The 27,209-nt window shown below is 36.8% G+C and overlaps 1 protein-coding gene across 4 annotated transcripts in view; it reads right to left on the bottom strand.

Annotated features, from left to right (window-relative positions):
• Positions 1-25,582, bottom strand: part of EDR2 (ENHANCED DISEASE RESISTANCE 2) — a 71,589-nt gene extending 46,007 nt beyond the window's left edge. The window contains exons 1-3 of one of the 4 annotated variants that reach the window (XM_022047410.2): positions 25,018-25,582; positions 24,498-24,572; positions 4,749-4,802 (exon numbers count right to left, since the gene is read on the bottom strand). In XM_022047410.2, the coding sequence (XP_021903102.1) occupies positions 4,749-4,802; positions 24,498-24,572; positions 25,018-25,155 (267 nt within the window). In that variant the 5' untranslated portion in view covers positions 25,156-25,582. Of the gene's footprint in view, positions 1-4,748; positions 4,803-24,122; positions 24,271-24,497; positions 24,579-25,017 lie in introns of those variants that run through there. The other 3 variants (XM_022047407.2, XM_022047408.2, XM_022047409.2) reach the window with 3 other exon arrangements.
• Positions 25,583-27,209: the final 1,627 nt, after the last annotated feature.

Genomic DNA, 27,209 nt, shown 5'->3' with positions numbered 1-27,209 from the left:
AAAGGACTTAATTGTAAAAGACTCTTTTGTTGTAAAGCTCCACAACGGCATGTCATTATCCCCATTCAACATCACATAGGAATAAGTCCTTAGCAAAGTCTCATATGCACCAATCTCCCAATGGCATCTCATTACTCCCATTCAACATCACATAGGAATAAGTCCTTAGCAAAGTCTCACATTCACCAATCTCCCAATCATTCAAGTTTCTCTTAACAAAAACCTGTCATTCTTTTTCACCTTCAATCTCCATAGCTAAATCACAAATCTTGATCTCTCTCTGCTGAGGTATAGCATAAATTTGAGGAAACTACTCTCTGAGTGTACCACCCTCCAACCACAGGTCTTCGCAAAATTTGATCCTCTCCCCCTTCCCAACCTTCCACCGGATGTTCATCTGGATATTATGCTTGCCTAGACCAATCTTTTTCCAAATGCGCCTCCCATGTGGTCTCGAGCCCAATCTAGTGAACCAACCTCTCTATTTAGCTGCAATTGTTACTCCAAAGGGCATCTTCCTAGGTTAAAAACCTCCACAACCACTCACCCTGCAATGCCTCATTCATCTCCACCAAGTACCACAAACCGAAACCACCAAGACCTAGTGGTTTTTTTATGTCACTCCATGCCACCAAATGATATCTCCTGCAACCCTCCATGTCAACTCAGAGAAACCTGTTTTGAATAGGATCTGGCTTTTTGGCTATGCTCACTGGGATGATTAATAACAACATGAGATATATCGGCAGATTATCCAAAGTGCTCTTAATGAGCGTAAGTATCCCTTCCGTAGAAAGAAGAGCTCTTTTCCATCTGTCAATCTCAATTCAAATCTCTCCACCACTGGTTCCGATGTCTTCGCCTCTTTATAATTAGCACCTAGAGGAAGTCACATGTACTTAATTAGCAAACAAACAAGTTACAGCCCAAAGCCCTCGCCAAATCCTTTGAGGCTCCTACAGATCCCAATCTCACATTTCTAATTTGGTGATATTGATACCAAGCTCTGATACTACTTCAGAGCTCATCAAAACACCTCATATTTAACAAAACTCTTCTCTCTGGTTCATAGAAAAACATTGCATCATCAACAAAAAACAGGTGAATAATCTTCTCAGTCTGAACCCCCAATCCCCTCTAAATAGTTCACATTCCCTATCTCTTATTATCATACAGTTGCCATCTTAGCAACGAAAATTGAGATGTTGATAAGGAATTCAAATGATTAGGAAGCGCAGAATTATGTGAGGTTTCTTAATGCACTTCCCTAGGCAATGATCTCGAGCAAAGTAAGGATGAACCTATCTAGAGTCTAAGTTATGAAGGACTCTTCTCGGTCAAATCATATGACCTTTTACTAGCAAAGAAGCGGAGAACGAGAGGTTTCCTTGGAAGTTAATGTGGAAGGTGAAAGTAGCTCCTAGGGTGTTAATTTTTGCTTGAGAAGCAATTTGAGAACACATACTCACTTTAGATAAGTTAATTAAGAGAGGCAAAATTTTGATGAATAGGTGCTATTTGTGAAAAAAAAAAAATGGAGTTGAGACATGCAATTGCAATTTCCTCTAGTGCCCACTAGCACATCACCTATGGTTATTGGCTTATAGCCTTTTATGTCTGAGATGGGCTATAGCAGGCACCGTGAGAGAGAAGCTTTGGACATGGAGAAGCATCCCAACTCATAAGGAAGAGGAAGTTTTTGAGGGAAATAGTTGGCAACTTTGGTAGAATTAAAGACTCTTGGTTCTAAATTCTGATTTGTTTTATTAAAAGTCAACTTCCACATTCAAGTGAAGATTAGGAGGATCCTATTGATTTCTTGTTAGACTAGTAAGTTCTTTTGTACATGAGTTTGCGCCCCTTTGATGCGTTGTAAATATACACATATTTCTTATTTAAAAAAGAAATTATCAAATCTAATATCAATAAAACTATTTTAACAAGCACACAGGTAAATTAAAGTTGTTGATTATTATATTTTATTAGTTAATTATTTTATTTTATTATTTAATTACTTAGTATTAAGTAATTAGAATTCTATGATAATAATAATCTCATAAAATTAGATGTTTAATAAAATAAAAAATTTTCTATCAGTAAGACAAGAATTCTATAAATACTCCAAATGTAACAACTTAAAGGGAGGGAAATAAAATTATTATTTTTTCTTCAAAAATCAACATGATACCAAAGCCAAATAGTTATTTTAGGGTTTTAGGATTTTCTTGAAATGCTAAAATAGCACAATATGTTATGTTAGAATTCACTTATTTAGATCTATACACATTACCACCCTAGAGAGCCAAATCTGAGAGAGAGAGAGAGAGAGAGAACCAAAGAAAAACATATCTGGTTCTTTTCCTTTCATCTCGACCATCATCTGAAAACAGAGACAATGGTGGCGGCTTCCCAGCATACGAAACGTTTCAGCGCGACTAGATTTGTACGTTGGGACGGAGAAAGACGAGTCGTGCATGATCTGTACCAGCAAAAACAGATTGGTGCACGCGGCGAACTAGTCTGGAGGAAGAAGATGAATTGCGCAATTTGCCAGTACAGCAGCATTGCTATGATGCTATTTTTTACTAGACCTGCATGAGGACAGTCAGAGAGAGCCTAGACGAAGTTATCTATGCGTGAAACCATTGCTGGAGAGAGAAAAGGCGCGCTGAAGAAGAAGACCCAACCATGGCGGTCCACTTCGCGCGAAGGCAGAATCGACACGTTTTTGGCGCAATTTCATTAGATTTGTGCCGGATCTGGGCAGAAGCAGACTTCTATGCTGATTTTTGGCGATTTCTCGGTGGCGCATGACAGCTTCCGGCAGCGGATCGTGGCAGTTTCCAGTGGCAGCACATGGTGGTCTAGTCATTTGGCATCTAGTGGCATGTGAGAGCTCGTATGGTACTCCGGTGGAGCCCGAGCCGTTTTAGAGTCGAGTCAAGTTGTTTTTGAGCCTAGTCCGAGCCATTTTGAGATGAGTCAAACTGTTTTGAGCCAAGGCAAGCCATTTTCAGCCGAACAAGCCATTTTCAGCCGAACAAGCCATTTTGAGCGAATTGAGCCATTTTGAGTCAAGAAGAGTGGAACTGCTGCCTGACAGATCCAGTTTCAGTTTGCAACATTTTTGTTGGCATCTTTTGACACTTGTAAACTGCAGGATGACTCTTCAGAACTTATTTCACAAGTTAGGTATGTGCGATATCCCTGCACCAACTTGAGGGAAAGTGTTGACCATCATATTTTATTAGTTAATTATTTTAATTTAATATTTAATTATTTGGTATTATATAATTAGAATTTTATGAGAATAATAATCTCATACAATTAGAAATCTAATAGAATAAAAATTTATTTATCAGTAAGATAAAAATCCTATAAATACTCTAAATATAACAACCTAAAATGTGAGAAATAAAATTATTATTTTTTCTTCAAAAATCAACAAAACCCAACTAGAATTCTTATTTTAGAATGAGCTACGAGCCACTATGAGTCTAATATATGTGTTTATAACATATGCCAATAAATAGATCTGATTATCCTTGTGACCCATTCTGTAACTCAACCAAATAAGCCTTTTTTACTCTACAATAATAGGTGAATGTCACGTCAACTCTAATTTTTAGAAAATTATAGACATACTTTTTTATCATCTAAATCTATTAATCGAAAAGACAGTTTTTTTTATAAATAGAACATAGATAAACATAATGTTCTTGTTGATGGTAGGTATCCCTATCCAATAATTATATATCTCCAATTATTCAGGAGAACATAAATTTGATAGGCCAATAATTCCATATAGAAAAATTTGGATTGAAGAATTCTAAATTTTTTCTTCAAGAAAAGGTCAATGTTCAGTTCTACACTAGTACCGATACTAAAAGTAACATTAAGAGAGTTAATATTATCAAATATTTGATCAAACTAATTAGAAGGATCTTTTTTTATTTCGCAATTCAGCAGGATGAAGAAATCAAACCCTCATCCAAAAAGCTCCTTTTTTCATTGGATGGGAATGAGAGAGAAAAATTAAGGCTCCACTTGGTTCAATAAAACATTTTTAGTTTTTATTTTCTATATTCATGTGTTCTTACATAAAAACTATATGTGGTAATATATATTAATTTAATACTTAATCATAGATGAAAACAATTTCCAGATAATATTTTTTTCTTCTCAAACTCATTCTACATTATCGCTACTATTTCCTAAATGCTATTTTCATTGTGCACTAGACAGCAGCAGGTTCCTGCAAATTGATTTATTTGAACTCAAGAACATAGGAACGTGAACTCTCTACCATTATAGCTTTCTGGTTGAAATGAATATCTTCTTTATTTTGTAATTTATGCAGTTGCAAGTTTGTATTCTTAAAAAGCATTTTTACTTGACATCAAAAACCAAGTTCCAAGCTATTCTCAATGGAAACAAAAACAAAAAACAATTTCTTTCTAAAATGAGCATGGGTTAAAAGTCCATGGTTAAGACTGAGAAGAAAATCCAAACATGGGCAAAAGCAACAAATAATAGCACTGAACTTGAAAGCAAAACCAAATGCTCACAGCTATACAATATTGCAATTCATCAATATTACTGAAACAAAATCAAAGTCCTCAAATAAAGCTAACATCATTATATACCAAACATCTTTAACCACACAACCAAATGCTCACTACTAAAATGGAATCGAAGACCATATCTTCTTCTACTATTCATATTAGATACAAGCAAAGACAATATACCGTGATTCTGTGGTGCTTCTCCTTCTTGTTGTAAACGAATAAAACATAGACCATCTGCAAAACGGAAAGTCTTAGGTAAGCTAAATTGAAATTCACCTGATCAAAATAACATTATCATAAACTCTGATTGCACAATTTTTCAACAGTAAATATTGTCATAATACTATTAAAAAAATCACATCTTTAATGAGCAAGAATGCATTTCTGTGTTTGTGTATGTGCTGTGTTTGTGTATGTGCCAATGCTTGTGCGTGAGAGTGAAAGAGAGACAGATAGCGAGAGAGAGAGAAGAGAAATAAAAGAGAATAGAGAATATATGTGTTAAATTTTAGCAGCACACATTTTAACTGAACAAAAGTCCCATATCCAAGACAATCTAAAGAAACTAAACAACATTGACATTTGGCTAATGTCTCCTGGCCCAATAATATCAACAAAAATATACATCCCAAATTAAAGTCAAGCATCAAGAACTCATATAGGACGGCATGCTTAGTTATAGAAAATAGGATCTGCTTCTTTGTAGAAAATTATTTCGAGTGTAAAAATTTTAATCTGCTGTTAAGGTCCCAGATTTTGGATCAGGTCATCAGCTTACTAAGATTGAGTAAGTAGAATTAGGATTTTGGGCTCATTAGAGAGAATCCTTTGATCTCATAATTTTAAATTATGAGTACGCTCTCTTAGAATTTAAAGTTTCAGATCACATAATTGTAAATTATGAAATAAAGTTAGACTATAGTTAATTATTTGATAACTTAATAATTAAGCAATAACTAATTTTCCAAAAATATAAAAGCTAATTAATTAAATAAAAGTATAATTTCTTAAAATTATTAATGAACTAATAAATTTTAAGAGGAAAAAGAATTTGTATTAGTAGCAAGGCATACCAATTAATATATCCATCAGATCCCTCAAAAAGAAAATAGGATACCCCTAGAACAACACATACAGATTTTGGAACCAAAGATCTTTAACTCAAGAAAGAGGAGAGTCACTGCCCTCAAAGACCCTTTTTTTCCTCTTGTTGCAATCCCACAAGGTAGCCAGGGGACTAAGAGAAATGATTGACGCCCAAAATTCTTCAAATACCAAATCCATCTTCATCAAACTCAACCTTTAGAATTCAAGGGCAATACATCAAATTCAATAAGAAAATGGACACCACGAAAGGAGGTGGTTCCAATATTCAACTAGTCTCTTGCACAAGTAGTACACATTCACACCGATCTTTCCCATTTCCTGATATTATCAACAGTGAGAATTATCAACCATCCCACTCCCAAGCAAAGATAGCAACTTTGAAGTTGGCATTAAGCTTCCAAATCTTCTCCAATGAAAATTAGCATATGGAGATCAAGTTGAGCCAGGTGGAGCTAGAAATGTTTTATCGGAAAATGACGGAGAAGCCTCAAATACTCATCTAACTTCCTAATCATTGAGATTTCTCACAAAATCAATCACCCACAACCCACAGGTAGAATATCTCCTGCTATGGCATTCTTACATCTAGTCAAAGAGAACCACAAGAAAATGTTGATGCAGCGCAACCACCCCACTTCAATCGTGTTACAGTCCCGACTAATGGATCTAGTATGGGGCGATCAACACAGAAATCAATTCTTTCATTTTCTGCCTTTGCCTATTTTTAGATTTAAATTAAGGATTCGTCAGGAAGAGAGAACTTTACGATCTCTAGAGTAAGAAAGTACTATGCTTTAAAAATCTTCTTTAGAGCTAAACTGTAAACAAAAAAACTGCATTAAGTTTTTAATAAAGGAAGGAAGAGCAGTTATTCTGGAAGTTACTTCCAAAATCAGCATATCTCCCATCTGTTTCTCCCTAATTTTCTCCTACTAAACACAAAAATACAACTTTCAATATTAGCATTGCTCCCATCTGTTCTCCCTAATTTTCTCCTACAAAATACACACACACAAATACCATATATAACACATAACACAAATGCAGGAAATGCCCTATCTGCAAAATTACATAATTATTTGACACCTAATTACCATTACATAATTACCACTAAAATACAGGTTGAAACACAAACCCTACAACAAGTCATCCCATCAAAACCTCCTCCTCCGGGAATTGACCCTCAACCTAATACACTAGCATACGTCATTCCAAGGGAAATCGATTTTATCCCAAATGCCCAAATCAATTGGCCCTCCAACCTATTGCGACTAACCCAAACATAAAGTTGGGAAGTGTATATTAAGTGTAATTAGGGAAAAAGGGTATATACTTGTTGGGAAGTGTATACTAAGTGTAATTAGGATAAAGGATATATTAGTAATATTCCCTCCTTTGTAATTAACCATGCTTCCTTTTATTATTCATGTAAAACTATATATATGGCTCCAATATTCAATGAAATACACCACATTTTATTATTTCGAACGGTATGAAAGCTACAGGAAAAGATATCCTAACTATTCCAAAACTCTAAATCAGCCTTCATTCCTGAAAATAGAGAAAACCCTAAATGGGGCCAGCCCTCATAGCCAGCTACTATCATCAATACCGGTGTTCATCTAGCCACCAACCTACAGCCACTGTCACCTGCAGCCACTGCTACCTGCAGCTGCACACACCAACAGCAAGTCTCAGCCAAGTCTGCCACCCAGGCAAGCCTGCCACCAAGGCCAATCTACAAACCAGCAGCATGCCTCCAACCGTTCACCTGTCAGTCACGCACCCCCAGCTGCACGCTACCCACCTAGCCACTGCATCTACCTACCAGCTGCATGTCCCTCCAGTCATGATTCAGTCCAGCCACCAGTCCAGCCCATAATCCCTGGTTTTCTTAATAATCAGCCTTAATTATCCTAGAAAGCTTTAGGTCATCACGAAGGTTAACGCTTCAAGTCACAGGCAAGAGTCGCCACATGGTAAATTCACAACAACCCAGTGGAGAATTTCAACCAATTCGGATGGCATATTGCATGAATGGGAAGAATGACTTGAATTGGTCACAATTGATTCTAACAATCCTCAAAAGAAACCAGAAACTTAGCCACATTCTGGGCATCAGATCTAAACCGGGAGATCCACAGTTGATGCCTGGGATCAGGAAGATTCAATGGTAATGTTTTGGCTATGAAATTCAAAATCACCACAGATAAGCAGCACTTGCATGCTCCTTCCCACTGCTAAGGAAGTCAAGAAGCAATCAGATAAACTTATTACAAAGAAAAGATGCAAACCAGATCTACGACCTGACAATCAAAACTTGGTCTACGAAGAAAGAAAACAAATAGGGAATAAAGTATGTTAATCTATTAAAAAATTGATGGCAGAAACTAAATCAATACCATAGTCTCACTATAGATTACAGCAAAAGATGCAGCCCATCTAATGCAGTTTGTGGAGCAAGATCGCGCATACCAATTCATAACTGGTCTCAACCCAGAATTTGACCAGATAAGAATCCAAATATTGGGTAAAGAAGACATGCGTCCTAAATGAAGTTATTTCAATTGTAATTGCATAAGAAAGCAAGAGGGTAATGCTAGAACTACACCCAACTGAAGGTTCAGAAATGACAATTAAAGACCCCAAACCACGCCAATATATGAAGGAACCAAGTTACAATGAAATCCCAGCTACTGTGGGGAGTACAAGGACAATCTTTAGTGTCCCTTCTGCAAGAAACTATGGCACACCAAGGAAAGGTGTTAAAAACTTTATGAAAAAACTAATGCCTCTATCAAAAATGAAGAGTACAAGAATAATTCCTAGAAGCCTCAAGGACAGCCACATATGACCCACCTACAAGAAGAAGAATAGTCTACAGATCTTATGATTTGAAGACAGAAATTGAATGTCTGAGGACTCGATTTGGATATCTGGAAAAATTTAAAGGTACAGGTCTGTTGGCCCATTCAGGTACACTTTCTATCTCCCATAATTTAATATCTTAAGTAAAATTTTTGCATTGTTATAAATTAGAGACTTAGGAGCCAACGAACACATGACCAACTCCTCTAAATATTTTAGCATCTACACCTCATATCACAGCAATAGGAAAATCATTACTGTCAATAATTCGCTAACCATAGTAGCAGGAGTTGGAAACATAAAGCACAAGCCTCACTCTACTCTTACTAATGTACTCTATATCCCAAATTATGCATAAAGCTAATATTAGTAACTAGGTTGACCTAAGACCTCAATTGTTAAGTATTTGTTTCCTCTTCTCTTTTTGAATTTTATAACTAAAATTCAGGAGGATGATCGAACATACTGAAGCTCAGAACAGGTTACAATTCCTGGATGCATATGAGAACCTCATACTGCTATCTTTACCAGCTCCCTAAATAAGATATGATAATATCGTAGAAGATTAGAAAATCCTTCTTTCTCTATCCTTAAGGTTATGTTTCCTTCTTTATTTACATATTCCAATAACAAACACTAGTCCAAATGTATGTGACTACAAACACAAATATGTAATTTGTTCCTCTAATAACAAAAGAAGTTATTTTCCTTTTATATTGATTCATAATGATATTTTGGGACCTCCATATATTCCTAATATTTATAGGGCTAGATGGTTTATTTATTTTTAATAATTGTACTCGGGTAACTTGACTTTTTTTATTAAAACCCAAACTTGAAGTTAGACTTCACAATATGATCAAAATAAAATGTTTTCTGACTGATAATACACATGATTACTTTAATCAAATATCGTCCTCCTTCTTTCAAAGTGAATGAATTATTCATGAGTCTTCCTATGTCTACACCTTATCAAAATGGAGTGGTCAAATGAAAAAACAGTCACTTGCTTACTACTACATGTGATTTTTTGTTCCAAAACCATGTGCCCGAACACTAGTAGAGGAGATTGTTTTGACTACTACCTATCTTATAAACAGGCTACATCTAGGATGCTAGAATTTCTGCAGTCCTATAGAGGTTCTAGCCACCTTTTTCTTGAGGTACAAGTCATATACAACCTTATTCCCAGAGTCTTGGCTATTTGTCTATGTTCACATAGATTAGTCTCAAAGGAAAAACTTGATTCCTTGCCATCAAGTGTGTATTTGTAAGGTACTCGTCGACACAAAAAACAAACAAATGTTACCATGGAAGAATGATTTGCTGTTTATTTTATTGAGTAATACGAACCTATATATACAATTTCCAAGCAATCATATAAGGAAACTCAATTAATTACAAAGATTACAAAATTACAAGGGTATGTTACTAATATACTATTTGCCCTACTTTCTATACAAATAAACTTACCAACACTTCCCCTTAAACGGATGTATAGATATTATTTATTCCCAACTCGCCAATGATAGCCTGAAATTTAGGATTATTCAATCCTCAAACCAATACATCCAAAGTTGTAAAGTAGTAGGCATGTATGGTGTGCATATCAATCCATTAGTCAGCTTCTCCTTGATAAGGTATCGATCAACTTCAATATGCTTCGTCCTATCATATTATACAGAATTGTGAGAAATGTTAATTATCAATTTATTATCACAATAAAGCCCCATAGGTCCGTCCACGAAATCTTCAAGTCTTCCAAAATCATCTTCAACTAAGGAGCTCATACACACCTTGGACCATAGCCATAAACTCTGTCTTAGTACCGGATCAGGATACTACATTATTCATTGTACTTCCCCAAGACACTAGGTTTCCTCCAAGGAAAGTACATAGTCAACATCCATATATGCTTCAAGGAGCAGTACATTATTATCTTGAACATAATTCCCTTTTCTAGAGTACCCTTCAAATAGTTGAGTATCTTATAAGAAGCTTACACATGCACTTCTCCGGACTTGTGCATAAACTGACAATGTTTAGCCTTGTATTGACAAGTATATTTTAATTTCCTCACTAGCCTCTGATACATTTCCTTCTCCATCTTGGGGTTTTCCTCTACAAGCCCCAATTTGTAATCGGAGTCTAGTGCTATATTGGAAAGTTTACATGCCAATTTGCCAGTTTCCTTCAAAAGATCCAAAATATAGTTTTCCTAAAATATAAATATTTAGAACTTGGAGTAGGCCACCTCTATCCTAAAGAAGTATTTTAATCTTCTCAATTCTTCAATCTCAAATTCCTTACTTGGCATTGCTTGAGAATCTTCTTCTCCTCTTCATCATTTCCTAACAAAATTATATCATCTACAGACACCAGTAAGGTTGTGCCTCCCTTACCTCCGAGTGCTTGATGAATGGGGTATGACCTCCCTAACTTTGTTTATAGCCCATTGATATCATTACTCTGGCAAATCTCTCAAACAATGCCCGAGGAGATTTTTTAAGTCCTCACAGTGCGTTTTGAGCTTGCATAGTTTATTCTTCTCTCCTCCTTTGGATAACCCGATGAGAATCTCCATGTAAATTTTATCTTTTTTCCCTATGTAGAAAGATATTTTTCACATCAAACTATTACAACTACTAATTAAAGTTAGCAGATAAGAGTAGTAAAACATCATATTCAACTTTGCAACAAGTGCATAAGTCTCTTGATAGTCAATTCTATATGTCTAGATATTAGATATATCCTTTACCTACTAATCTTGCCTTGTATCTCTTAATAGTTCCATCATACTTATATTTGATAGTGAACATCTGACTGCATTATACAAGTCTTTTTCCCTTAGGTAAATCCACCACTTCCCAAGTTTGATTCTTCTCAAGTGTTTGCATTTCAATATTCGTGGTATTTTTTTATTTTTCACTAGTTAAAGTCTCAAATAAATTTTTAGAATCGATACTCTGTTCAAGCTCATAACAAATTTTTTGTGAGCTGGTGAACAATTTTTAAATCATACAATTAAAAATTGGATAAAATGGATGTTTGGTGCATTCTCTAATCTTGTTCTAAGTGCAATAGGTAAATCAATCTTAAAAACACAGTGATTCTCAAAGGCCACATCACCTCCAATGCCTAGCTCAGATTCTTGAACATGATTTTAACAGAATCGGAGTTTCTCCTTGTATACACCTGGACAAAACAAGGGTCCTATATAGGTTGCCTGTCAGGCTTATCCTATGAAGTTTTTGACTCATTTTGTGGATTTTGATCAGTAGAAAATCATGAAAGCGTAGTTTAATAATTTTGTGTGAATTTTTTGTGGATAGGTGGGGATGCCCGCTACCACAATATTCCTTTTTTCTTCATTCTGGTAGAATATTTTTCCAGTGTCAAGTGCCTATATAATGGTATCCTTCTTATTCTGTAATGCAAGGAAAATCAGAGAAGAAATTCTTCTCCTCTCGAAAATCTTCATCTTCCTTCCCTAAAATCTTCATGGGATCAGAGCCTTTCCGATCCAGAAGCTTCAATCCAACTAAGCCGAATCCTCAGATGGCCGCGGATGAGCAAAATCCCTCTCCACCTGAAGTACTCTCAGGTGCTTATCTACCTACACCCATCAACACCGGATTGGTGGAACAGTCTTCATCGTTCATCACTAGCCACAAACTCAACGACAACAACTATCTGCAACGGTCTTCATCAGTGTTGTTGTTCATCTGAGGGAAAGGATGTAACGAATACTTGACTGGCGAAATCACACCGCCACCAGCACACGACCAAAATGCGCGAGCCTGGAAGATTGAAAATAGCATGGTCATGTCGTGGCTAGTAAATTCTATGATTCCCGAGATTGGAGAAAACCTCTTACTCTACAAGACTGCGCACGAAGTCTGGGAAGCTGCCCGAGAGTTCTACTCCAGCCGGGATAACACGTCAGTAATCTTTGAGATTGAATCCGCCCTCCATGAGCTGCGACAAGGTGAGATGTCTGTTATCCAGAATTATAATTCTCTCACTCGTAATTGGCAGTAGCTTGATGTCTTCAAAGAACACAAATGGAGCTGTTTGGAAGATACAAAGAAATTCAGAACGATTGTTGAACAGAAGAGGATATTCAAGTTTCTAACGGGGCTCAACAAAATTCTGGATGACCTAAGAAGGCGAGTGTTAGGCACAAAGCCCTTGCTGAGTATTTGAGAAGTTTTTTCTGAGGTCCACCGCGAGGAGAGCCGGAAAAAGGTGATGATGGAAGAAACCCCACTCACTCAACTAAGAGAGAATGCCTCGGCACTCACCACTCGGGTCACTCAACTGAGTGAGAACGCCTCAACACTCACCACCCGGGTCACTGATTTTCGAAGAAAGAGAGGACGGCCATGGTGTGAATTCTGCAAAAAACCAGGCCATCTTCGTGAGAAATTGATACAACCCGAAGATCAGCAAGAATCATAGTCAACAATCCTAAATATCTCTAATTCTAGTATCGTTGAAGCAAGCAAAACCCCCGCAAGGTCCGGTCAACTATTCAGCATCAACTTCTCTATTTTTTTTATTATTTAATTCCAGCATTATCTTATCTTTTTGTTGAGATTTTTTTAGTTGCTACTAGCCATTGTGCTCCTGGATAGCAAGGAAAAGTTGTTGTTTCCATTCCTATTTAAGCCCCATCAGATTATGGATGAGGTAAGAATAAATTAACAAGAAAATTGTAGGTTTTTCTATCCCAAAAATAGAAACTTACGTGCAATCCTTCTTGCGTTTTTCTGGGCATCTATTATTTTGGTATCAGAGCTATGTCGCACAAGGAGAGGATTGAGAATTTGGAAGAAAGCATCGGAGGACTGCAGGACAGCTTCAACCGGATGGAGCTTAGAGTCGCCGATAAACTTCCCCAAATGGAAGATACCCTCAAACGATTAACAGAGACTCTGTTACCCAACCGAAAAGGCTCCAGCTGCAATACCCCAAACCGAAATGGAGAAACACGACCAAACCGCGACGAAGGAGCTGAGCGAAATGACAGTGGCCGAAAGCCATTCTTCTCCAAACTCGCCAAGCTAGAATTTTCTATCTTTTCCAGATATGACCCGACCGAATGGCTCAACCGCGTCGCACAATTCTTTGAGTATCAAGGAATTCTCGAAGAGCAAAAAGTCCAACTAGCTTCTTTCCACCTGGAGGGCGAAGCCAACCAGTGGTGGCAATGACTTCGCCGGACTTATTAAGAAGAAGGAAGAGTGGTGACATGGATAGGATTTGAAGAGGAGGTCTAGGCTCGTTTTGGGCCGCTCGAATGTGAAGACTTCAATGGAACCCTATCCAGAGTGAGGCAAATTGGGCCCTTACGAGATTATCAAAAAGAATTTAAGAGATTGGGCAACAAGGTGAGAGGTTGGACCCCAAAGATCCTGGTAGATACATTTATTGGCAAGCTTAAGCCTGAAATTGCTGAAGGTATTCGGATGTTCAGGCCCAAATCTTTGAAAGAGGCCATCAGCTTGGACCGTATGAAGGACGAGCAAATGAGTCGACAGAGAAGGTTCAATCGGGTCGGATGTAACGCGATAAACCCGCCCCCAACCCTAGCTGCAGATTCCGCCCCGAAGCACCTCTCGTGGGAAGAGATGCAGCGCCGTCGAATGCAGGGCCTCTGCTTCAACTGCGATCAAAAATTTAACGTAGGCCACCGCTGCCACCGAATTCAAGTCCTGCTCTTTGAAGGGACCGAAGAAGAAGAAGAAGAACCGAAAGAAGCGGAGTCCGAAATTTTCCTTCATGCTTTCACTGGTTGGTCCACCCCAAAAACGATGCGTGTTGATGCAACCATCCACAGTCAACACATCGTCATCCTCATTGACAGCGGCTCAACTCACAACTTCATCAGTGAGCGAGTCGCGAGCTTGCTGAAGTTACCAGTACTCCAGACTCAAGCCTTCTCGGTCAAAGTTGCGAATGGTAGTCCGATGAGATGTTACGGACGATTTGAAAATGTGACGGTTAACATCTAAGGTATACTCTTCCATTTGACTCTTTTCGCTTTGCCATTAATTGGTCTCGATCTTGTTCTTGGAGTTCAATGGTTGGAAGCATTGGGAGCGATTATGTGTGAATGGGGACGGATGACCACAAAATTCCAGTGGGATGGTCGACTGCGACAGCTGCAGGGCCTTGACACTCCACCTCTCCAGATTGCTTCAGCTGAAGAAGTCACCAAGAGCACACTTAGACACTCCTCTCTGTTTGCGGTGTATCTGCAGACAGAAAACAACACTTCTCTGGTCCACCTCCATCCAGAAATGTAAGCTCTCTTGGATCAGCACCAGGATCTTTTCAAGGATCCATAATCAATTCCTCCCTGCAGAGACGTTGATCACCGCAACAGTTTGAAGGAAGAGGTTGAACCCGTCAATGTCAGACCATACAAGTATGCCTATTTCCATAAAGGTTAAATTGAAAAACAGGTGAATACAATGCTTGATTCAGGGCTGATTCAGCCAAGCACCAGTCCATTCTCCTCACTGGTGCTATTAGTACGCAAAAAAGATGGAACTTGAAGGTTTTGTACCGACTATCAGGCCCTCAATTCAGTTACTATCAAAGACAGGTTTCTCATCCCTACGGTTGATGACGTGCTGGATGAACTCCATGAAGCTGCTTTCTTTACTAAACTCGATCTCACTGCAGGTTACCACCAAGGGTACATTCATCGGATATTCACAAGACGGCCTTCCGCACTCATAACGGCCATTATGAATATCTCGTCATGCCATTTAGGCTTTGCAATGCCCCTTCCACCTTTCAAGCAGTCATGAACATCTTCCGCCAGCACCTCCATAAGTTTGTTCTAGTTTTTTTTTATGACATATTGATAGACAGTCCCAGCAGGAAATTGCACCTTGAGCAGGTTAAGCAGGTTTTTGACATCCTCCGGCAACATTAATTTTTCATCAAGCTAAAAAATTGTGTTTTTGGAGAAAAGGAACTTAAATACTTGGGTCACATAGTCACATCGCAAGGGGTCAAAGTGAATCAAACCAAAATTAAGGCCATATTAGATTGGCCTCGACCAAACAACATCACTGAGTTGAGAGGATTTTTGGATTTGATAGGCTATTACCAGAAGTTCGTTCGGCAGTACAGAATTCTTGTTCGGCCCTTGACTAATCTCCTAAAAAAAGGACAATTTGGGTGGTCCGACAAAGCAGAATCAGATTTCCAAAACCTCAAAGTTGCTATGACCACAACTCCTACCTTGGCACTCCCGAATTTTGAAAAGCCATTTACCATAAAAACTGATGCTTCCGATTACAGCATTGCAGCATTCCTCACTCAGCATGGGCAGCCTATAGCTTACATGAGCCAGGCATTAGGCGTTGCCAAGCAGTCATGGTCGACATACGCCAAAGATATGTTTGCCATTGTTATTGCCATAAAATTGTGGAGTCCATATTTGATGGGCAGAAAGTTCTATGTGCACACGGATCAGAAAAGTTTGAAACATTTCCTGAACCAACGAATTACAACCCCAGAATAGCAAACATAGCTCTCTAAGTTGTTTGGCTACGACTATGAGATCGTGTACAAACCAAGAAAAGACAACTCTGTTGTCAATGCTCTATCTCGTAGGAAAGATAGCCCCACCCTACATGCTATCTCTATGCCCAAAAATAAACTGTGGAACATCATCCAGGAAGCTGCGGATCATCCCTATATGCAGACAGCCCGTAAGTTAGCCACTGACTCAACAAGTGGTTCCTTTTCACTCAAGAACGGGTTGATTTATTTTAAGCATCGAATTGTTGTCCCTCCTAAATCAGAAATCACACAACAATTACTGCAAGAATTCCACTCATCTTTGATCGATGGCCACTCAGGTTTTCAAGAACTTACAAAAGGTTGGCCCAACAATTTTATTGGCGAGCCATATACCGAGATATTAAAGAATATGTAGCGGCATGCGACACCTGCCAACGAATCAAAGCCGAGACACTCTCACCAGCCGCCTTCTCCAACCGTTGCCAATCCCTTGCCAAATATGGGATGATATTTTCATGGATTTTATCGAAGGACTACCTATCTCACACGGAAAAAATACTATCTTGGTTGTGGTTGATCATCTTAGTAAGAGTGCGCACTTTATCGCTTTGGCTCATCCTTACACTGTTAAGAACGTGGCAGAAAAATTTGTAGACAATGTGGTAAAATTACATGGTATGCCTCGCTCCATAATTAGTGACAGAGATCCAGTCTTTACTAGCCGTTTCTGGCAAGATTTTTTTAAGTTGTCTGGCACCCAACTCCGAATGAGCTCCTCCTACCATCCACAAACAGATGGATAGTCAGAAGTTGTGAACCACGGTGTGGAACAATATCTACGGTGCTTAAGCCACCAACAACCATGTAAGTGGAGTTCTCTCCTTCCTTGGGCCGAATTTTGGTACAACACAACCTACCACTCCTCTATCAAGATGACACCTTTTTAGGCCTTATAGGGGAGACCGCCGCCGCCCATTCCCTATTACCAAGATGGCTCAACCCTTGTCAACAAAGTTGACCAACAGCTTTGTAACCGGGATGCCCTCCTCACACAACTTCGCATTAATTTACAAGTAGCCAACAGTCACATGAAAGCCACAGCCAATGCCCATCGACGTGAAGTGAAATTTCAGAAGGGCGATTGGGTCTTTCTCAGACTCCAACCATATCGGCAGCAAACCGTTTTCAAGAGAGTCTTCCAGAAGCTCGCATGTCGATACTACGGACCCTATCAGATCCTCCATCGAATTGGCCCCGTTGCTTACAAGCTTATACTTCCACAAGGATCACGTATCCATCCCGTTTTCCACGTCTCCATGTTAAAAAAACAGATTGGTGACGCAATTGCTCCTACTGAAAATCTGCCTAAAATATCTGAAGATGGGGACCTGCTGCTGCAATCCCAAACCATTTTGGAAACCCGATTGGTCAAAAGGGGAGCAAAAATTGTTGAAGAAAGTCTTGTCCAATGGAAAAATTTGCCCCCAGAAGAAACTACCTGGGAAAATAGCAAAGAACTAACAAATAAATTTGGCCACTTGAGCCTTGAGGACAAGGTTCCTGCAAAAGGAGGAGGCAATGATACAACCCGAAGATCAGCAAGAATCCCAGTCAACAATCCCAAGTATCTCTGATTCTAGTATCGTTGAAGCAAGTAGAACCCCCGCAAGGTCTGGTCAACTATTCAGCATCAACTTCTCTGTTTTTTTTATTATTTAATTACAGCATTATCTTATCTATTTGTTGAGATTTTTTTAGTTTCTACTAGCCGTTGTGCTCCCTGGATAGCAGGGAAAAGTTGTTGCTTCCATTCCTATTTAAAGCCCCATCAAATTATGGATGAGGCAAGAATAAATTAACAAGAAAATTGTGAGTTTTTCCATCCCAAAAATAGAAACTTACGTGCAATCCTTCTTGTGTTTTTCTGGGCATCTATCAGAAATGCTGGAAGCTTCATGAAAAACCGGGAGAGACAAAGCCCATCAGACCAGAAATTCATCACAGAAATGTAGCAATCTCAGATGATACATGAAACACTCAACCCGACAGCGCTCCCTTTAGTCCATGGAGGCCCTCTTAAAGATTTTTTCACAAAAGGGTCTTCTCAGTAATGCTTCAATTGCACAAAAAGATAATTCCCTACTTGCTTTATCTGCCTATTCCACAAAAAAGGCAAATGTGAATTGTGGATTTAGGGGCATCTGATCATTTGATAGGAGATTGTTCATTACTTCACCGATACAGTGAGTGTAAGGATGTATTTTCTATAAAAATTGTTGATGGAACAAGTTATAAGACGTCAGGAATTGGCTCAACTGATGTATCACCATGTTTGACATTACATTCAGGTCTCTATGTACCCAATTTGGATTGCAATCTGTTATCTGTAAGCAAACTATCTAGGGACCTGAATTGTATTGTCAAATTTGACACTGCTCTTTGTGTATTTCAGGACTTGGTCTCGAGAAAGACGATTGGCAGTGCTAGATTGGAGTCAGGACTATACCTTCTACCAGTTGAAACACCTCCTTCAAATGGACACACTTCAAATGCAGTATGTGCTAATTCAGTTTATGTAAGATGTTCAAATGATGACCACTCTACCATGTTATAGCATTACCGATTTCGACACTCAAACTTTTTGTATTTGAAACAACTGTTTCCTGTTTTGTTCAGAAATAAAAGTCCGCTTTCATTTTAGTGTGAAGTATATCAATTCTCTAAACATATTCGAACAAATTTTAGCATATAATTCCTCAAATCCTTTTCATTAATCCATAATGATGTATGAGGACCATCATGGGTAAATAATATTACTGGTATAAAATGTTTTATATCCTTCATTGATAATCACACTAGAATTACCTGCGTCTTCTTTATGAAAGAAAAAACTGAAGTGGACCAAATATTCCAGAAATTAACGCTATAATTCAAAACCAATTTCACACTACAATACAAGTGCTGAGATCAGACAATGCATGCGAATATTTTGAATCCACCCTGGGAGAATACCTTATGGATCAAGGCAAAATCCACCAAAGTTCATGTGTTTACACCCCACAGCAAAATGGTATAGCTGAAAGAAAAAATAGACATATCCTTAAAGTTGCTCGATCACTTATGTTTACTACACATGTCCCCAAATATCTTTGGGGAGAGGCTATCCTCACCGTCACCTACTTGATCAACAGGATGTCTTCCCGTATACTCAAACTTAAAACACCCTACGAAACTCTCCTTCAAGCCTTCCTTAAATCTCACATTCTAAACACAGTCCCGTTTGAAGTCTTTGGCTGCTCTGCTTATGTTCACATTTATGCTCAGAGAGAAACTAAACCCGAAGACCCTTAAATGTGTATTTGTTGAATACTCATCAAATTAGAAAGGATACAAATGTTTTTTTCCCAAGTACCCATCGGTTTTACAACACTATGGATGTAACATTTTTTGAAAACCAACCCTTTTATCCCACTCTTGATATTTAGGGAGAGAATTTCACTTAAAAATATCAATTGTGGGATGTGAACACACTTCCTCCACATATCTCTTTGACAAATACACCTTCTTCAACAACTGAATCGATCCCTAAAACTACAAAAGAGTTAGTTGAACCTACCGTCCCTGAAATTACAAAAAAGTCTGAACTTGTCACAAAAACTGATAGCACATTACCTGCAAAGAGTGAACTACGTGTTTACATTAAGAGAAATAAGAATCAAGGTGGTAAAGTATCTGAACCAACTACATATTGTCATGAATCAACTCCTGGACCAGGCACTCAAAATACAACAGATAATGAAATCTCTGACTTATCGACTGATATTGACACTGAGTTACCTATTGTTTTACGAAAAAGTATTTGTTCTTGTATCATACATCCCATACAAGATTATGTCTCATATGGTAAACTATCTTCAACATATCATGCACTTGTGAGTAAACTAAACAGCAACACCATGGAACCAAAAACAGTTCATGAAGCACTCAAGTTTCCATAATGGAAAGCTGCAATCCAAGAGAAAATCAAAGCACTTGAGAAGAATGGGACATGGGAGTTAACTGAACTGCCTTCAGGAAAAACCTCAGTAGGATGCAAATGGATCTTCACTACAAAGTATAATTTAGATGGAAGTGTGAATCGGCACAAAGTCCGCCTTATTGCTAAAGGTTTTACTCAATCATATGGGATTGATTATCATGAGATATTTGCCGCAGTTGCCAAGCACAACACTATCCGGGTACTATTCTCATTAGCCTCAAATCTTGATTGGTCTTTTTATCAACTTGATGTGAAGAATGTTTTTCTCAATGGCAATCTAGAAGAAGAGGTATATATGAAAGTTCCACCAGAACTTGAAATGAACCTGCAAAAGGTGCGTAAACTAAAAAAAGACACTTTATGGTCTCAAGCAGTCCCCGAAGGCATGGTTTAATAGATTCACCAGGACAGTGAAATATATGAAATATGAACAATACCAATCCGATCACACATTGTTTGTCAAACACAGTGTCACAGGCAATAGAACTGTTCTGATTGTATATGTTGATGATATTATCCTAACTGGTGATCATATTGAAGAAATTCAGATACTCGAAAGCTTTCTAGCCAAAGAGTTTGAAATCAAAGATCTTGGGATACTCAAGTATTTTCTTGAAATGGAAATAGCTTGGTCTAAGAAAGGAATCTCTGTATCACAACGGAAATATGTCCTGTATCTCTTGAAAGAGACAGGTACGCTTGGTTGTAAACCCGCACCTATAGAGTCAAATGCTAAGTTAGGTCTCAAAATTGATTGTAAACTTGTTGATAGATAAAGGTATCAGAGACTTATAGGCAAGCTTATCTATTTAACTCACACAAGACCTGACATCAGTTTTGCAGTGAGTACTGTGAGCCAATTCATGTCTCAACCTACTGAAGAACACATGAGTGCAGTATATCGAATTCTGAGATCTTAAAAATGACACCAAAATAGGGATTATTCTTTTAAAAAACAATGAACAGGAACATTGACATCTTTACTGATGCAAACTGGGCAGGATCAGTAACTGATAGGAAATCCACATCTAGTTATTGTACATATGTGTGGAGCAATCTAGTCACTTAGCGTAGCAAGAAACAATCTGTTGTATCAAGAAACAGTGTTGAACCTGAATTACGATCACTTGCTCGTGGGATATATGAAGGAGTGTGGCTGAAAAAGATACTACTTGAACTAAGATTCGCAGTTCCTACTCCTTTGAAACTCTGGTGTGATAATCAATAAACCATTAACATGACAAAAAATCTTGTGTACCATGATAGAACCAAACATGTTGAAATTGATCGACACTTCATCAGGAAAAAAATTAAAAACTAGGCCATAATACTACTATTTGTTCCAACCAGTCAACAAACTGCATACGTACTCACAAAGTCACTACCAAAAGGGATATTTAATAATATTGTATCCAATTTAGGATTACTCAATATCTATGTAAGCTAGATTGAAGGGGAGTGTAGAAAACCATAAAAGGATAGTTTAGTAATTTTGTGTGAATTTGTTGTGGATAGGTGGGGATGCCCGCTACCATAATATTTCTTTTTTCTTCATTCTGTTAGGATATTTTTCGGGTGCCAGGTGCCTGTATAATGGCACCCTCCTTATTCTGTAATGCAAGAAAAATCAAAGAAGGAATTCTTTCTCTTCTTGAAAATCTTCATCTTCCTTCCCTAAAATCTTCATTATCTTTTGATGAGATGATTGGTTCAGGTGATGAAGGCAAAGTCTCTAATGGTGAAGTGTCTAAAGACAAAGGAACAATGTCAATATAATAATGAAGGCAAAGTGTCTGATGGTAAAATATTTCTTTTATTTTTTTAATATAATAATATTTCTTTTCTTACCAAGAAAATAAAATAGAATGATAAACAAGATTCTATTATGGATGATAATCACGCTTGGTAGGGCACAACAATGCTCCAAAAGTATAAAGGAAAGGGCTATAGCCTTATTTCCATTTTTGGTCTTTTAGATTTCTTGAACAAGAGGAATTCAAAAGCTTCTCATGGTTGGAAGAAACCCCAATAGCCAGAATGTAGGATCATTGGTTTCAAAACCTTATTCAGAACCTTGGATCAAGTAATGTGATTAAAAACCCACACATACAATTTGGTACAAAAACTTAACCCCTAAATAAACTCTTCCAACTTAACCCACAATCACCTGTGATTAAGAACAAAGGTAATTGGCAAAAAGAAAAAGAATCGGTAAAATGCTACAAAAGTTATCTTGATAAGTTGAATCAATTATTTACTCAACAAGAAAGGTTGAAGAAAACCTCTCCAATGAGCACTCAAAAGTCGAAGGCTAACCCAAGCAAAAAGCTTTTATTTTATTAAACTTGAACTTAAATTGATTACAACTAAAGAAATAAGGCCCTTTTATAGCCATAACCCCAAAGAATTATAATAGAACTCAAAATCTAAAATCTATGAAACATATCTTGAATTCCTATCTACGGCTTTTAAAGAAAATAATAAAATAAAGACTTGTAACTTAACATAAACATGACTCTTCTCTCTTAAATAGTCTTTGAAATCTTCAAGGATTATGCTGACTTTATCTTGGATTATCTTGCACAGTTTGGACTCCTTTATTTTAATGATTTTTAGTGTTGAAGATGAGCTAAAATCCAGCCAAGTTTGATGAAGAAAAGAACTCTTCTTCCTTGAGAAAATCTAGGAGAAAATTGACCATGAGGTGTAGATAAGCTCCCTTGATCTTTCTATGTTTAAGATGACTCAAATACTTATTTAATATGATTTTGTGAAAGGAAAATTTAACTAAGACTCTTGAAAAGATGACATAGGACTTTTTAAGCTTGATTATCATGAGTCCTACTTGGATTAGGACTCTTGAAGCTGAATTTTGGATGGAGATGAAGAGAGGAGAAAATCTCATGGGTGGAAGAGTTTTTTTTTCTCTCGACCATGTGCCCCTATTTTGTAGGGCCTCGCATGGCCAGCTCCCTTCTTCCCTTATGGACTTTCAAATTTGTTCTAAGTCTTTTTTTCTTCAAGAATCCACTCTTGTGCAAAAGTTTGCAAGGCTTTCTTGAATTCTTTGGCCCTTAAACTTGTGATAATCCTTCCATGTGTTCCAAGTCCATCATATGTTGTGTTTAACCCTTGTATGTTCCCATATGGCCTTTGTCCATGGCCTAAAACATCTTGGCCTTCACTTGGACAGTCCATGAGGTCGTGACATGAGTGCATTTTTTATGAAAGCAACGTTTTTCTATCAAAATCGAGTCTTCATATAGCAATACCTTCTATGCAAATCCATACTAAACTTATTACAAATTTCAATAGTGGCAAACCCCAGATATCAGAAGTAAGCAGCCTCATCATCTAGTATAGACACGATGAACCCTTGTAAACTCCTTTCAAAACTATTTACAAAGTGAACGACTCATTTGTGATTGCTGCAGAACTTTAAAATCTAATTTTGAAATTCTATCATATTTTGCAGAGGCAAATAGTTTTTTGATCTGTCAAGACATGCAAGTGGTTGGATCCCAGCCGATTTTTTTCTGATAATAAATAACATTAACTTTTAAGCCATAATCATAGTATTCATACTCGATTTTCTCCTATCAAAAAGAATATATATAGATATATATTAAAGTCAAAGTTTTTGGTTGGTTTACCTTGTCTTTCGGTTTTTCGCTGTTTCCTTTTCTCCATATGGAGGATTGCTTAGCCTCTTCCATTACAATTTGTAGTAAACCTATTCTTTCATCCCCCCCAAAAAAAAGTTGTACTTGTTCATCTAAGATCATCACAGAAGCCTTATGTATTTCCAGATCATATGAGATTATGCCATTACATCTAAGAACATGAGGATTGTAACTGTTCATATATTTGCACTTAATTGACTTGAAAACGATAATCTTTCCAACATAATGTTTTAATAACAAAAAGTTAGGGGGTCAATTTGAAGGTATATGCAGGATTCCACCAATGCTCAGAGATGAAATTCAAAAATATACCAATGGAGTCCCAACTCTTGAAGCCATTAACTTTATGTCTCAATTTTATTACAAGGTCATTCTCTTAGCTCCATGGAGAATTTAGCGAAACCTTTTGATACATTGATAGACTTGTATGTTTTGTACATAGGCAGCATCCCCTTTGTGCCTATATAAATACAATTCATACTTTATACTTCAAAAAAGAATTTTGTCAACAATAAGGAATGTGTCTTTGTATGCATACACATTCTCTACCTATATCCAGACACATGTACACATACTTAAATAGTATACATAATAAATGTTTATAAACACATATATGCATACTACACATGTTTTATGGAATAAAATTTTACGGGTGTCCATCACTAAAAAATAAGAAAATATACTCACATGTCCATGGTGAGTCTTCAATCCCCGGTCCTCCACCCTACAATTGCCATCTATTAACATGGTCTTGATTGGGACCTGATTTAGCACGAACAACTTTTAATCAAAATTTTCATTATTTGGGAATAGCTTTCAAATCCATCAAGTTCAGAACTGAATTAGAAAGCTGTAAAATTCAGCTCTGAACAGGATAGATTACGTAAAGATACAAAGCAAAAGAAAGCAAACTAATTTTTAAAAAAATTGCTAAAATCCCATTTCCCCCCTTTTTTTCTTTAGCATCATTCTCCTTTCCCTACAAGATGCTCTTACTCTAATATAATAGTCATCGTCTAAAGCTACTCAAGACCGATCATCAAAGATGCTTAAAACTAGCATTTCTAAAAGCACTTTCTCGCTTCCAACATCAGAAATAAAAAGGAATAAGAAAATATTCATCAAAGCTAGCCACTCTCAAGTGTACAAGTTTTCCTCAAAACAGTAAACCAAGCAAGCAACATCGAGTCAACCATTTCCTTTTCACCTGATTATCTTGGGGCTTCCTCTTGTAATACGCGAGAAGTCGAGGCTCGAGCACGAAGTATCGCATGTGAATAAACGATCGGCCGATCTTTCTCCTTCCGTACCTTACCATCCATCCTTCATATACTGTCTTGGACATTTTCGCCCTTCCAATCCACCAAGTTTCCACACAAACACCACTTGCAAAGAGAAAACGCGAAAAGAAGAGGGAAATAGAATTCTAAACTAGAAATTCTGGCAGAACTGGAAGCTTAGATCTCTCAATCTTCGCTTCCGCGAGATCAAAGCAAGCTATGTCACATGATTGCTCATTTTCATAAACATAGAAAAATCGGCGAATTGAAAAGTTGAATTCTCATCTATTGAATATCACTGTGAATTCAGGGACCAAGAGCAAAATAAATCCAGGAATCAGAAAGCGAAATCAACTTCCTAAGTAAAATCCGGAGAGTAGTGACAGAGAATCGAAATGTGGAGAGCGGAACTGAATTACACTGAAATAAATATAGAACGAATTCTAAAAGAGAGGAAAGAAGACAGAAAGAGAAAAACAAAAGAAGGAATGGATGATGAAGTAAATTACATAATAATAATGTTTAAATGATAAATCATGTTATAATATAATATTACCGTCACTGTGTTTAATACAATACGCCATAATTATGTTTCAATTTTTAATTTATTTAATATCTTTATTTAGTTAGATAACACCTTAAAACTAAAACTTATAAGTGATCTTTTTTTTTGTAAGTCTTTTATCATTATTAATATATTTTTTGTTTAAGTATTCAAATTTGTTTATTTATTAATATCTAGAATTTATTGTTACTATTTTTTTTAACTCAGTTAATATTTTTATTTATTTATATAAAGAAATATCTTAAATTTATGATTGTTAAATATATAACATTATTTAATTATAAAATATTTTTAATTGGGAAATTAATTTATTAAAATTAATAATCTTTTAATTTATGTAACTTTAGTTATTAGTACATCTTACTATATATTTTGTGATACCTCGAAATTAATTTCAAATTAATTTTTTGTGTTTGATGTAATAAATTTTGTATTAAGGTTGATGATATAATTTATAGTCAAACATAAAAAAAAAAACTGAGAGAAATATAAAGAGATTTATAATGGTTTGTTATTTAGGCTTTATGGGCTTATGTGGGCCTAAAGGAGTCTAATGGGCTCTATTTCAGCTCAAATTTAAAATCAAACAAAAAATTAATGACAAGATGAGGAAACAACTGGAAGAGTGTGGAAGAATCTAAAATAAACATGAAGAGACATGAAAAAATGTGAGAACTTTTTAGATAAAGTAACATAATAAAAAGTAATAATATAAAGTGGAATGGTAGAAGAGAGGCAACATTTCTCTTGTGGTTCTCCACTTCTATAAATAGGAGATTTGGGAATAGAGGAAGAGATATTGCGGATGGGAGAGAAAGAGTAAAAAACATAGAGATGGTGGAAGAAGAAAAAGTGTGAAGTGTGTGATTTTGTTGAGAGTATTATGAGGTTTTCTTTAGAAAAAAATCTTAGGAAAAATATTTTTAAATTTGTGAGAACAAAGAAAAAAAAAGAGAAGATGAAGAAGGCTCATGGCCAAAAAAATGTTATAACTCATGAGAAAGAAAGAAAGTAACTCAAATCATCCCGAAACTTTGCCAAAGGAATTTGTAAAGCTATAGATAAAAATGAAAGGTTTGAAATATGACTACTTTGGATCTAAGATAAGTGGGTATTATGAATTCATTAACGTACGTAGCTTTGAAATATTTTACGTACTTTAAGTATAAAAAATGTTCAAGTTGATATTGTGATATCATGGCTCACATATTTTTGGAAATTATTTTATTTGTATTTTTATATGTGCTAAGTAAGTATTTGTTAAAGTTTTACTTCGATATAAGTGTTACTTTATTTTTTATTTTTGAAATATGATTTTAGTATGTGTGTGTCACTTATTATAGAAATGAGTTATTCTGAATGCACTTACATTATGCTAAGCTTCAATGTGCCTATACATGTCATTACGTCTTTGAGTGTATTGGTAAAGTGATAAATGTGCACCCAGATATATCGTTTCATGTTCGAGTGTACGGGGAATCAATGTGATTTGCGTGCCCTGACTGTTCCATATTCGGGGATAATAGTGTTTTGATTTACACTTGAAGGATTATA

This window comes from Carica papaya, chromosome 3 (genome assembly GCF_054855325.1).
Source record: "Carica papaya isolate Zhongbai chromosome 3, ASM5485532v1, whole genome shotgun sequence".
Classification (NCBI taxonomy): Eukaryota; Viridiplantae; Streptophyta; class Magnoliopsida; order Brassicales; family Caricaceae; genus Carica; species Carica papaya.
The sequence above is the reverse complement of the archived record's forward strand: the minus strand, read 5'-3'. Positions and strand labels throughout refer to the sequence as shown.